Source organism: Staurois parvus, unplaced genomic scaffold (assembly GCF_062004578.1).
Source record: "Staurois parvus isolate SC_StPar_1 unplaced genomic scaffold, SC_StPar_1.0 ptg000014l, whole genome shotgun sequence".
Taxonomy (NCBI): domain Eukaryota; kingdom Metazoa; phylum Chordata; class Amphibia; order Anura; family Ranidae; genus Staurois; species Staurois parvus.
This window is the reverse complement of record NW_028317810.1, coordinates 372,233-386,112: the sequence shown is the minus strand read 5'-3', so window position 1 is coordinate 386,112 and position 13,880 is coordinate 372,233. Positions and strand designations below refer to the sequence as shown.

The 13,880-nt window shown below is 41.4% G+C and overlaps 1 protein-coding gene across 1 annotated transcript in view; it reads right to left on the bottom strand.

The window, feature by feature from the left end:
* Positions 1-354: 354 nt before the first annotated feature.
* Positions 355-13,880, bottom strand: part of ANAPC5 (anaphase promoting complex subunit 5) — a 38,789-nt gene continuing 25,263 nt past the window's right edge. Inside the window, exons 11-17 of the mRNA XM_089676522.1 lie at positions 10,966-11,101; positions 8,671-8,745; positions 8,106-8,227; positions 7,634-7,741; positions 5,681-5,828; positions 4,572-4,734; positions 355-1,789 (exon numbers count right to left, since the gene is read on the bottom strand). Coding sequence (XP_089532648.1) covers positions 1,578-1,789; positions 4,572-4,734; positions 5,681-5,828; positions 7,634-7,741; positions 8,106-8,227; positions 8,671-8,745; positions 10,966-11,101 — 964 coding nt within the window. The 3' untranslated portion in view covers positions 355-1,577. The remainder of the gene's footprint in view (positions 1,790-4,571; positions 4,735-5,680; positions 5,829-7,633; positions 7,742-8,105; positions 8,228-8,670; positions 8,746-10,965; positions 11,102-13,880) is intronic.

Genomic DNA, 13,880 nt, shown 5'->3' with positions numbered 1-13,880 from the left:
CAAGATCAAAGTACTGCCTGTAAGCCTTGGTCATCCTCTATTAGCACATTGACAAATGTCAGCAGAGCAATCATTGGTTACAATAATTTATACACTCATGCACCATCTCATTCAGAATATGTTCAGAAGCAACCTATGAATATGGCACAGTCATACCAATTCCTGTTTGCACTAACTCAACATTGTCCTATCTCAATGCTATACTAATATGTTATCTAATCAGATCTTTCTTCCTCCCTGCACTGCAAGGTAACTTCAGAAGGTAAATTGCAGTCTTAAAACCAAAAATTACAGATCTTCTGATGCAACACTTAATGTAACACCAAAGAGAACATATATGAAGACACAAAACAGTAATGCAAAAATAATTTAATTACAATTACAGATAATAAATGTTGTTCAACAGCATAGGCAAAACAAACATGTACGGTAAGTGCACACTGATATTAAGGATGGTACCTAAAAGCAGTCAGAAGTAGATCTTCCCATATGGATCACTTTTCAGAGGGCTGTAAAGCAGAGGCTATTAGGCATACAGGCGATGTACAGTCTCCAAACACGACTACAGAATTGAATCGGCACCTCTGCTGCTCGTTTCGGTTTTCTTTTGTTTTTGTTTTTTTAAATCAGTGAAGAACTGCAGCAAGGGCTAAACAATTCTTTTAAGTACAAGCTCTGCTTGGGGAGGCAGAAATGTAGATTACAGCAATGTTAAGAAGGTGTTGGACAGCAGGAGAGCTTGTGTAAGAGCAGTGGTCTGACTGTGCTGACAGCACTGGGTATGACCACTGCAACAGCACGTGTCTGATAAAAATTTTAAAAGAAGGCATATTTACTACTGTATATAAAGCCTGACTGTAATACAGTAATAAACAAAGAGGTTTAAATTGTTACATGGATACAATATTGAAATCTTGTTGCACATTCACATGCGTAATCCATTTATAAGACTGGGTATTGCTGGGCTCTTTTGTGTAGTAGATTTTTTTTTGTTTTGCTAACACGGTCTGCACTTGTAAAACATTAGCTGCTTATAAAAGCAATGGTAGAGGGCATTTTTGGTAAAAGCAAGTTACTTCACTAATGCCCAGTGCAAAAAAAAAAAATACTGTATATATATTTATATTAATAATAAAATATCCCAAAATGGAAAGTGGACATACAAGATCTGCTGCCTGTTGAGTTTGGGATTACAATGTGTTCAGAGGACATAATTGAACTGTACCAGTGTGTAAGGAAAGATAATATAAAGCTCCTCTTCATGCCTGAGAAGGCAGTGAAAGCTTTGAGGCTTCTTTTGGCCAAAACCTCAGGCTTAAGTGTATAGGGGTTTAGTCACTACTGAGTTCTGTAAACAGTGTTCTTTCAGCACAGCTGAAAAGGATACAATGCCAGCGAGTGAAAATGAGACTAGAGCTCTATTTGCTGGTTGGCTAGAAGAGTACATAATATGAAATAGAACTTTAAAAATATTTGAGAGAAAAAAAACAAAAAAAAAACTGACCATAATAAACTGAACGCACGCACGCACGCACGCACGCACGCACACACACACTTCGAGTTAGCAATTAAACCTTCTATAGGCGAAGTAACAATGAAACTCCATGAGATGGAAGTTCCTGATGTATCTGTCGGAAAAGCATGGAGCATTTGTTCCTTTCTTGGATTCTCCCTAAGCTGTTGTACAGTCTGGCTTGCAAGTATAGAATATCACGAATCTGTTCCTTGCAGTCAACTATTCCAAAGTAAGTTTTAGCTTCGTTTAGATTTAAAATAGCCGATTCCAGGGCTGTGCAAAAGGATGAAAAAAAAAATGAAGAAATAAACACAAAACATCTGCAGAAACAAATAAGAGGTAATTTCTGCTTTTGCTGATATGATACCCATTAACCCCAACTGAACTTTAAGTTTAACCACTTGCCCTCCTAAGGATTTACCCCCCTTCCTGACCAGGCCGTTTTTTTGCATTACAGCGCTGCGTTACTTTAAAAAACAAATTGCACAGTCATGCAACGCCGCACCCAGATGAAATTTACATCCTTTTTCCCCCCACAAATTTAGCTTTCTTTTGGTGGTATTTGATTGCCTGTGCGGTTTTAATTTTTCTGCACTATAAGCAAAAAAAGACTGATAATTTTGAGAAAAAAATTATATTTTGGAATTTTTGCTATTAAACATGTCCAGTAAAAAAAAAAAAAAAATCAAATTTAGTCATAAATTTAGGCCAAAATGTATTCTGCTACACATCTTTGCTAAAAAAAAAAAAAAAAAATCCCAATACATGTACAGGTTTACATGAAAGTTATAACGTTTACAAATGGCGGTATAGATACTGCGATTTTTTCTTTCCCCCCTACTAGTAACGGTAGCGATCAGAGACTTTAAGCGGGTCTGAGGCGGGCATTCTGACACTGGGGGGAAACTAACTTGGAGTCACTGACATCCCCAGTGACACCAATACAGTGATCAGTGCTAAAAACCAGCACTGGCATTGTACTAATGACACTGGGCAGGAAGGAGTTAATGTGAGGGGCGGTCAAAGGGTTAACAGTGTGTAGGTAGTGTTTTACTAGGGTGCGGGGGACCCAGTGATTGACATCCGCAGCCGTGAATGGCGGCGCAGGTAGGGTGAGCATGCCCCCTACCCGGAAATGAAAAATCATGTATATATACACACCCGTGCCACCGTGTAGCAGTATATCTGCTATACGGCGGCAGGTAAGCGGTTAAATCAACTAAAAATACATGCCAGGTACATCATTAGTTCTTTCTTCTGAAAGCAGCCTCAGCCCAGGTAGAAAAGACAGTAACCCCAGACAGTATGTGCAGAGAAGGATCTTCACTATGTGGAAGCAGGGTCTCCCTGCAGAGGTCCAAAAAGCCCCTCTTCTTAGTCAGATCAGCAGTCCGCAGAACTCATGCTCCCTGCTGAATGGAGAGCTCTAGCTCTTTATTACAGGGGCATGTCAGACCTCAGGAAGGGGACAACTGCTTCCACACAAGACTATCTTTCTCTGCAACATGCTGGCAGGGGATAGGTTTTTCTACTCAGACTGTGGCTGTTTATAAAAGACAATAAACTGTAGGACTTGGCAAAAATATATATGTTGTCTTAAAAGCCTGTGCATTTTTTTTTTTTTTCGTAACTAAGGATTTTGCAAGATGGTTGTAACTATACATCATTCTGGCCAGACAGAAACATTTAGCAATACTAATCATGTTCCACATAGTGGGAGAGGCTAAGAAATATTTTCGCCTATTACACTGACAAAGGTTAGGTTAAAATTATACATGTTCCTGGTTACGCTCTGTAGTCCAAAAGCTGTCATATTTGCTAACAAGCCGACAGTTTTTTTTTCCCTCATTCGTTATACATTATGCATTAGCTGGATGAAAGCTATGCCTTCTCAAAAAGATCAACTTTAATGATTTCACCCATTTATTGTTCACTTGTTTGGGATGCTGGAGTAAATTCAGTCTCCTCGTATTTAATATGCCCCATCAATTTAAATTAAAAAGGTAAAGCAAAACATGTGGATTCAATTCTCAGTTTACCCAGTCCCTGCAGTAAAGTAAACTAAAATATGGAAGCAAGCCATGAGAACACGTAACAAGCTAACCTAGAAAATGCCGTGTATCATAAGGTTTCCTCTTCATACAGCATTGTAATGTGAAATGGTCTCAGACACCAAAGAAAGGACTTAAAAAGAAAAAAAAAAAAGAAGAAGGACCAGGATCCTCCACAGAAGAAGTCAATTGGTAGATTGACTTCTGTCAAGCAGGTGCGACCTTACATAGATGAAAATTCAGCTGGTCCTTGCTTAACAGGCTGAATTTCGATCTATGGCCAGCTTAAAAGAGAAGTGTGCGATTGCTTTGCTTTTTTTTTTTCATTATTATAAATCATAAAGCAAAGCAATCCCACACTTCTCTTTTAAGCTGGCCATAGATAGATCAAAATTCAGCCTGTTAAGCAAGGACCAGCCGAATTTCTATCTATGTAAGGTCGCACCTGCTTGACAGAAGTCAATCTACAAATTAACTTCTTCTATGGAGGATATTGCGCCCTCCCCCCCCCCAAAATCAGTTTGCTGGCTGATTGAAGAAGAATGAGTCATCTATGGCCAGCCTTAGGATGGAAAGCAAGTCAGTGGACATAATATAAATGCATTGTTTTGGGCTCCCGCTCAGCCAATGAGGAGGGAGAGTCCCTAGACAGCAAAGGTTGTCGAGAACATCGCTAGATCAGAGAGGGGGCTCAGGTAAGGATTTGGGGAGGGGGGGAGTTTTTTACTTTCCTGCATAGAATACATGGAAGTAAAAAACCTTGAGCCTTTAGAACCAATTTAAAAAGTGTATTCAAAATAAGCACTTCAGTAGCTCAATGGGTGTTTGACGCTATGCTTGAGAGGTAACAGCATCCTTCTGCTTGAACTGAAATAGAGCTATAAATCCTATGCATTTATGTATTCTATTCAACCCCCCTCCCAAAAAAAAAAATAACAGGGACAAGAGCTATAAATATCAAATATTGCCATTACTTGCCATGACAAGAGTTTCAGAATGATTACCTTCTGTTTTCTTCTGAGGACTGTATGATGCAGCTGATGCCACTTGACATTTTGCAACAAGGAACATAGCCCGTCCCTTATCTAGTACTGCTCCATGAGCCAGAATAGGCTCTATTGCCATGTGCAGAATATTCAAGGCTTGCTCTGGGATTCCAAGCATCAGCTTAAAGAACAAAAAAACAAACTATTAAAAGTTTTGTGTTTATTACACAAGAAATTAGCTGGTGTTATAATGCCAAACGTTTTGAACTAACAGAAGACCATTTTTTTAACACAACATCACAGAAACGATGCACACATTTTGAAGTCAAATTATTTCATACAGTAGAAAAGTTAAAAGGATTCTGCACAATCCTGAAACTCTCATAGCTTCTAAATCACACCTTTATTGAAAAAGGCTATTTCCACAAAAGCAATCTGATGCTCATTAGCCAAATAACTAGGGGTACATTGACAAGCTGACAGCTTAATCTGGTTTGGCTAAATGGAAACACCGGTCTTCTGTGAAGGTTTCTCTAGCATCTGTAGCGTTCAGGTGCAGTGAAATTCAAACACTGTTCTTGCTAAGGAAAGCCATACCATAGCACAATCTAAGCATTTCCTTTGACAACTGGACCCTATGGGATAGATTTACTAAAACTGAAGCACTCAGAATCTGGTGCAGCCGTGTATGGTAGCCAATCAGCTTCTTCAATTAAGCTTTGGTAATAAAACCTGGAAGCTGACTGGTTTCTATGCAGAAGTGCACCTAATTTTGCACTCTCCACCTGTAGTAAATAAACCCTTATGTGTTTATCTAGGGAGAGCCAAGAACCGCTTTCAACTTGTCAGAATGTCTTTTTTACCCCACAGGCCCCCAATTCTATGCAAGAACTGTTGATCTGTTTTGTCTCTATAGATCCCAACAAGTTCACAGCTGTGCAGATCTCACAGCTCACCATTCTCAGTGGGATCTGTCTGCATGTAGCTCAAGGCATAAATTAGATGTAAAACTATTTGACTTTTGGTATCTTAGGAATACACTAAACATGTGTGAATGTAATGGGCCTAAACATTTGTTTTGCTCTTCTTAGGTTTATATAAAACTATAGTAACTATTTTGGCCTTACTTGTGAGAAAGCCAAATTCAGCACCGTCTCAGATGCCAGATACTGGAGGTGGTATTCCCTGGAGAGAGCAAGAGCTTGTAGCAGCACGGGCAGTGCCACTGGGTGACAGAAGGATCTCCAGTACAGCTCTGCTAGGGACAGAAGGACCCTGGAAATAAAAACACAATGTCATCTACTCAGCCATTGTTCAGCAATACAGGTCATTGTCTTAGAAAAGTGCCAAACAATTGCAAGGAAAACAAAGTGGCTCACATATTTCAAGAGTATGCATCAGACTCGAGTATAACCAATGTATGGAATAGCGGATAACCTCAGTCCTGCGATCAATTTGAAAAATCAGAGCATGTTATATTGAGTTTGGTTTGCACACGCAATATATAGGTCTCTGAACATTTATTCATTATTTTTGGTGGTATAACGGAATAAGGCAGCACAATAAGCAATATTGTGCAAGTTGTAGTTCACAGCTAAGCGCTAAATTGCTTCCTTATTGCAGAATACAATTATAGGCTGCATTTGTTTTCTTAGGCATCAAGCCAAATATTACAGTATCACTACAGAACACACAATATCCCCAAAGATAACTTTACAAAGGAAAAAAAAACCACATTACTACAAAACTGGAAAATATTCTGTTTAAAGCTGCTGACTTTAATAAAAACATAAATTGCTGTCTTCCTACAACTTTCCTTTACCACTGCGTTTAATCCTGTGCCACCATTTTGGATTCAGGAGCAGACTGGAACTTCCTAAACAGTCAGAGCTGGCCCCCTGCTAAGCATATGCAAGATGTGCGGACTGGAGGAGACTGTCCCAAAGCCTCCTGGGAGGTGTAACAAGATTCACCCCCTTCAACTTACCAAACTCCTATCTTAATCCAGCCCTATGCTGCTGCCCTTTTACTCTCCTCACATGAGCAGCAGAAGCCATTCGCTCCTGCTGCTGTCAATCAAATACTGTGAGGAGGGAGCAGGGACAAGCTCACTGTGTATGTCTATGGAAGCGAGCCCACCGGTGTGCCATCATAGGAAACGGCTTCCAATGGTGGCCCACGGAAAAGAGGAGGAGCCTACAGGACTTCCAGGGGATCTTCCAGGGAAGAGGAGATTTTGGACAGCTCTGGGCAATACCAAGGAATGAGAGCAGGGAGGGGAGAAAAGTTTGCATTCCTTTTCTGTCTGTCACTTTTGTGACACCCATGTCATGTCTGTTCAGTCATTCACTTCGGCACCAGTTCATCAGGGGATCTGTTCATGGATCCCGAAAGGAATGGAACAGACTGCGCTCATATAAAAAAGTACCCTAAAACCAACCCAGCAGAAACTTAAAAAAAGACAAAAACAAAAAACAGGATTTGTCACAAAAGATACAAGAGGACATGATGTAGAACAGTTTAAATAAAATTATATTCAAGTATGTATTCTTAACTCCAAAAAAACCTATTGCTCTCAGCTTCCTCCAAATCTAGAAATTCCTTTTTTTTTTTAATAAACCAAAATCCTGTTAGAGGGTGGCTACCACCGGTCTTCATGGCTGCACTGTGTGATGTAATGTAGCCACTTTCTCTTGCTCACTCCTAAGATGGACTAGGATCTTTGTGATTTGTAGCGTACATAGAGAAGTGGACAGGACAGCAACTAATGTGTACTGCTTGTTCAAGAGGGAAAAGGAGAGGATCAAGAGCTCACAAAAAACATTATAGGGAGGCAGAAAAACATTTGGCATGAAACCAATTTCATGAAAAATAGAATACAGGGTCATTGGGTATTGGATGTGCATAGATGATTTTTGGAAAGAGGGATATCATTTAGAGTCTCTAAATTACACCAGTGCTTTAAAAATGAAAAAGGATGAGTAAAATTTTGCAGCACAGAATGACATCCAAATAGCAAAATGTGTTGAAAAGCACTCCCCATGAGAACAACTGACAGTGAGTCACCAGCCCCTACATACCTTATAACCATCTCGATGTTCTTTACTTTCTGGCAGTGAGTTAGCAGCACCTGAAGAATTTTATGAGCTTCTGCTGTTTGGTTTTGAGCTTTGAGAACAATTGCTTTCCTGTAAATAAAAGACAATGGTACACAGAAAGGTTTTCTTACATACAGTGCCTGGGGCTTACAACTAATAAAATGACTCAAAAGCAGGATGTGTTAAGAAAAGCTAAAAACGGCCATCTGAACATATGATAAAGGATACCCAACAGTCATATGTATTGTATTACATTTACAGTATGGTCTACAGGGAGACTCACTTGTATAGAACACTTTATAGAAGGAATATCAATGCAGAGGACAGAGCTATTCATTTTATCCGACTGAATTTGCGTAGCTAATTTTATGGCATAGGTAGGGATATTTTTGTCTTATTCACGTCAAAAATAGCTACAACCAAAATAGAATAGATAAGCTGCCCCCCCTCATACCTGTACAATCCTTCCACACTGTCAAGAGCAGTAATTCCTGTCACAAGTGATTCGGTCAGGTGATACTTCCCATCATTCATAGCTCGGTTAAACTGGATTTTCTGATCAAACAACATCCAAAGCTGGAAGAGAACAAGTTAAAATAATAGTGTTGCAAACCAAATATATTGCATTGGGCCTAAATTGGCTGTAAAGGATCTTTTTCCCCTAAAATAACAAACATGTTATACTTACCTGCATGACCTGAGTGACCCTGAACTTCCTTCTGGGGTCCCCTGTCGGTGTTCTCAGCTCATCCTCTTCTGTGAGTGTACCCATAGCAAGCTGCTTGTTATGGGGGCACACCCGAGGGCTTGCTCCCGAGTCGGGCTGTGCGCGTCCACAGACGCACACAGCACGGCTTAGCCCCCCCCTTCCGCTTCCACCTCACAGGCCAACGCTGTCACGTGATTGAAAGCCCATCCCACCAGCTACAGATCTTTACCCTGGACCAAGGGCTGTCTTTGTGCTGAAAGCAACAATCAGCTAATAGTGATGAGCAGGCTAAAACAAACACTGTGCTTACCTTTGCATGTTGGCAGCCAGGGGGAAATCTCTCCTTTAAATGTTTCAATATCTCAGAAGCAGCAGAAAAACAACCCTGCAAATGTAAGCAATTATACTTAATGTACGGTATATGGAAACCATAACATTGAACTGGTCTTTCATGTTCTCATTTTGTCTGTGAAATATACCATTTAATAAAAGCAAAATATAGGATTTTTGTAGTCACTGTGAAATCCTTTTGTCCATTGAGGGACACAGCTTTATAGTGAAAGGGCAAAAAAAAAAAAAAAAAAAGCGGAAAAAAACAAACAAACCCCACAACCAACCAATTCTACTGTCTACAGGAGAATGGACACTAGGCACATCAAACTTGAAGGCCAGCACTCCAAATCTGGCCATACAGGTATAGTTTTTCATTCAAGAATTTTCGTTTCAAGAATATTCGTTTGATTTTCTATTAGTGAATTTTCGTTAGTGTGGTCAAACCAATGTTTGTTTTCAACTGCAGTGATGGGAAAATTCAAAGGGGCGGGAAGGAAAAAAACTTCTCAATCAAACAAATTTTCGGTCAGTGTATGTGGTTATCGTTCAGAATTTACATTCATTTTAAACTCAAATGTTAAAAGCAAAAGACAATTTTTGAACAACACTCGTCGATTCACCAAATGTTCAAAGAATTTTCGTACGACTTTTCATAGGAATATTCTCGTCCACAAATCTACACGTGTATGGGCAGCTTAAGTCACCGTTCACACCGCTGTGATTTAAAATCGTGCGATTAGTGTGCAGTTTCAGCGAGATTTCAGGTACGATTTCTGAAGACTTTATTGCTACTTGTGAAGATTTTCAAAAAATTCCTGCAATTTGTAGTGTGATCTCCATTATATTCTATGTATGTGAAATTGCAACAAAAATGGCAGAAAAAGTAATGCAAGAACTACTTTAGAAAACGCACGTTAAGACAATGACATTCACATTCATTAGATGCGATTTCAATTCGCAAACATGTGAAATTGCAACAAAAACAGCAGAAAAAGTAATGCAAGAACTACTTTAGAAATCGCACGTTAAGACAATGACATTCACATTCCTTAGATGCGATTTCAATTCGCAAATCGTACCCCCACAACCAACCAATTCTACTGTCTACAGGAAAATGGACACTAGGCACATCAAAATGAAGGCCAATACTCCAAAGCTGACCATACAGGTATAGATTTTCATTCAAGAATTTTCGTTGCAAGAATATTCGTTTGATTTTCTAATCGTTAGTGTGGTCAAAACGATGTTTGTTTTTGACCGCAGTGACAGGAAAATTCAAAAGCGCGGGAAGGAAAAAGCTTCAACAAAAACGGCAGAAAAAGTAATGCAAGAACTACTTTAGAAATCGCATGTTAAGACAATGACATTCACATTCATTAGATGCGATTTCAATTCGCAAATCGGACCAGTGTGACTGGGCACTAAAGGCTATAACACTTCCCATTTCACACCTCACTTGTAGCAAGCAGTGTTAAAGAAGAAAGAGGGAAGGAGTGCTGCATTGCCCCAACAGAGATAATAACATTTTGGAATCTCTGTACAATCAATTTCTCAACCAAGCAATTAGGGACACAGGATTATGGTAATAAGCAAAAGTAGGCCAAACAAAAGGGGCAGACACACCAAAAAACATAGGTGGAATCAGCCCCCCTCCCGAAAAAAATAATCCAAAGCAAGGGCATTAAACTGCTGTTTGCAGAACTTTTTGGGCAAAACTAGAATCTGCAGATATAGATGCATGAACCTAGCAAAACGTAGAGAACATGTGAACAGATAACCAGGTTACAGCCATACACACAAAAACCCGATGACAAAACATCCAAAAATAACTTACTACTCTAGTAGTGTAGTAACAACAGAAGCCGGTCTAATGACGGGGCAAAAAAAAAAAAGTGTATTCCCAGTTTAACAAACCTCTGTGAATGACCAATGACCTCAATGAATTCAACCGGAAACAAGGATGAAACTTCAAAGCAATTAGATAGCCAGGTCCCACCCATCTTAGGACATATAAAGTTGTATTAGAAGACCTCAGTCAGAGCATTCTTTTGAATCCAATACTTTGTCTTTTGTTGCTTTCTCTGCATGCTTGTATAATAATAATTTTATTATTATTAATAATACATAATATGTAACAACATCTACATTTCAATTGGCTTCAGTAGTCAAAATGTTACAGAAACACCAAGAGTTTGGGTTTCCCTGTCACTATATACAAAGAAAGATGATAGGAAGCTGAATTTTTACCTTATAATTTAAATTTGAAACTCACCTGCTCGGCGTGCAGTTCTGCAAGGTGACACAAAACTACAGCAAACGGCTCAGTATTGTTCTGCTGGACGTTCACATTAACAGCATCAAGGCTGTTCATAGTAAGGAGCATCTGTGCCTGCTGCAAAGCCATAGTGCTGTAACACAAAGACACAATATCACCTTCAAGGCTTGTGGTTGTATTATGTTGGACTACTGCACAGAACTGAAAGAAATACAAAGGATAGCAAAATGCAAATAAGAACGAGCTTATCTGTATTTTGATTTCTTTACGGGGATATCTTACCTCCTCTCCAACCCCACCCTACATTCCTCATACTGAAGCTCCCCCAACACTCCGCACCTTTGACCTTACTACCATCGAAGAAGTCTCCAAGATCCTCTCTGATGCCCGCCTCACCACCTGCCCCCTTGACCCTATCCCCTCACAACTCCTACAACCTCCCTCCCCCTCCATCCTACGCTCCCTCACCCACATCTTCAATCTCTCCCTCTCCTCCGGCACTTTCCCTTCCCCTCTGAAACATGCACACATCACCCCCATACTTAAAAAGCCCTCCCTGGACCCCAATGACCCGAACAACCTCAGACCCATCTCCCTGCTCCCATTTACATCTAAACTCCTCGAGCGCCTAGTCTACACCCGCCTATACTCTCACCTCAACGACAACAACCTCCTCGATCCCCTACAGTCCGGCTTCCGTCCCCTACACTCCACCGAAACTGCCTTACTCAAACTCTCCAACGACCTGCTAACCGCCAAAGCTAATGGCCACTATTCAGTGCTCCTACTCCTTGACCTCTCTGCGGCCTTCGACACAGTCGACCACCCCCTCCTCCTCAAAAAACTACACTCCCTCGGCCTCAGAGATTCTGCTCTCTCCTGGCTCTCATCCTACCTGTCACAATGCTCTTTCAGCGTTACCTATAATGCCACCACCTCCCTCTCACTCCCCCTCTCTGTTGGGGTCCCTCAAGGCTCTGTCCTCGGGCCCTTTCTCTTCTCCATCTACACCTCCTCCCTTGGCCAACTCATACACTCTCACGGCTTCAACTACTACCTCTATGCCGACGACACACAAATCTATCTCTCTACCCCCCACCTCACCCCCTCAGTCTCCGCCCGAATCACACACCTGTTGAGCGACATATCAGACTGGATGTCGCTCCACTTCCTTAAACTGAACCTCTCCAAAACCGAGTTTTTTGTCTTCCCTCCAGCCCGGACACCACCCCCCATTGACTTCTCCATCATGTCCAACAACGCCACCATCAAACCCGCCCCGCAGGCCAGAGTACTTGGTGTCATTTTGGACTCCAACCTATCCTTCCAGCCCCAAGTCCACTCTTTAACAAACTCGTGCAGACTCCACCTCCGCAACATCGCCAAAATCCGCACGTTCCTAACTCCAGAAACCACTAAACAGCTCATCCACTCCCTCATCATATCACGACTCGACTACTGCAACTCCCTCCTCACTGGCCTGCCTCGCCGCTGGCTATCCCCGCTTCAGTCCATCCTGAATACGGCTGCCAGACTCATTCACCTTTCCAACCGCTCCGTTTCCGCCACCCCCCTCTGCCAATCCCTCCACTGGCTTCCGATTGCGCAACGGATCAAATTCAAAATCCTAACGCTGACGTACAAAGCTGTCCACCATACTGCCCCGAACTACATCTCTGACCTAATATCCAAGTACTGCCCAACACGCACACTCCGCTCCTCACAAGACCTCCTTCTCTCTAGTTCCCTGGTCTCCTCCTCCCATGCCCGCCTCCAGGACTTCTCCAGGGTGTCACCCATCCTCTGGAACTCCCTGCCCCAACCCATCAGATTATCACCTACTCTCCTCTCCTTTAGGCGCACCCTGAAAACCCATCTCTTCAGGGAAGCCTACCCCGCCCCCTGCTAACTTGCCGACCTCCTCCACTCTTCCTACCACTCCATCCCCCACAGCTATCTCCTCCTGTGCCACCATCCCCTCCCTCCTAGATTGTAAGCTTGAAAGAGCAGGGCCCTCGATCCCCTCATGTTTTGCATTGTATTGGTATTGTTCTGTCACATGTTCTGTCCCCCTTTATAATGTACAGCGCTGAGCGAACTATTGGCACTTTATAAATACTGTATAATAAATAATAATATCAGCTTTAACTTCTGTACGGTTTCCCCCTAACGTGGCCATGCGCTTGCATATCCACTCATGTGACTCTGGTGTTGTAAGGACACAGATTCAGCTTTCACTAGGTTTACAACTGACCACAATGTTTCAAAGTTTCAACCCACTTACATGCCAGCTAACTTCAGGACTTTAGCAGCCAACTTAAGCTTCAGTTACGGCACAACTAGATTTCCTATATGCTTGAACTGATAATCAGTTCAATCTTGCCACCATAGCTTGGCCATTTTGCCACCATGTGAAGCTGAGCACAACTTCCAGCCACTATGTGACCTATTTTAATTCTTTATACTCCCGATGAAGCTTTTTTTTTTGGAGAGAAATATGTAGATTTTCGTTGGGAGCACTTTTTGAATGCACGTGGTATATACTCCTCCCCCCCCCCCCTTTTTTTTTTTGGAGATCTGTACTGCACTTTATCATTTGCATTCCTCAAGACAGTGAGGTGTTTTTGACTGGATATGGTGATGTATGGGGCTTGTCCATTAGAGGCTAACATTAAGCCCCGTGGATGAGTGTGCCCGCATTACATATTTGTAGCAAGACAGATTATATTATCCAATTAATTTTGTCCATGGGGCAACGTAATTTTCCTTAATAGAGATTATACATTCAAGCTGATAGGCTTATAATCAAACTACAGTGTCTTTTTCATGCCGTCACTTCATCTAAAACAGTATGGTATTTGATCTGGTCTGGTGTTATTAACCATTTGGATGTAAGGTAAATAATTGCAGTG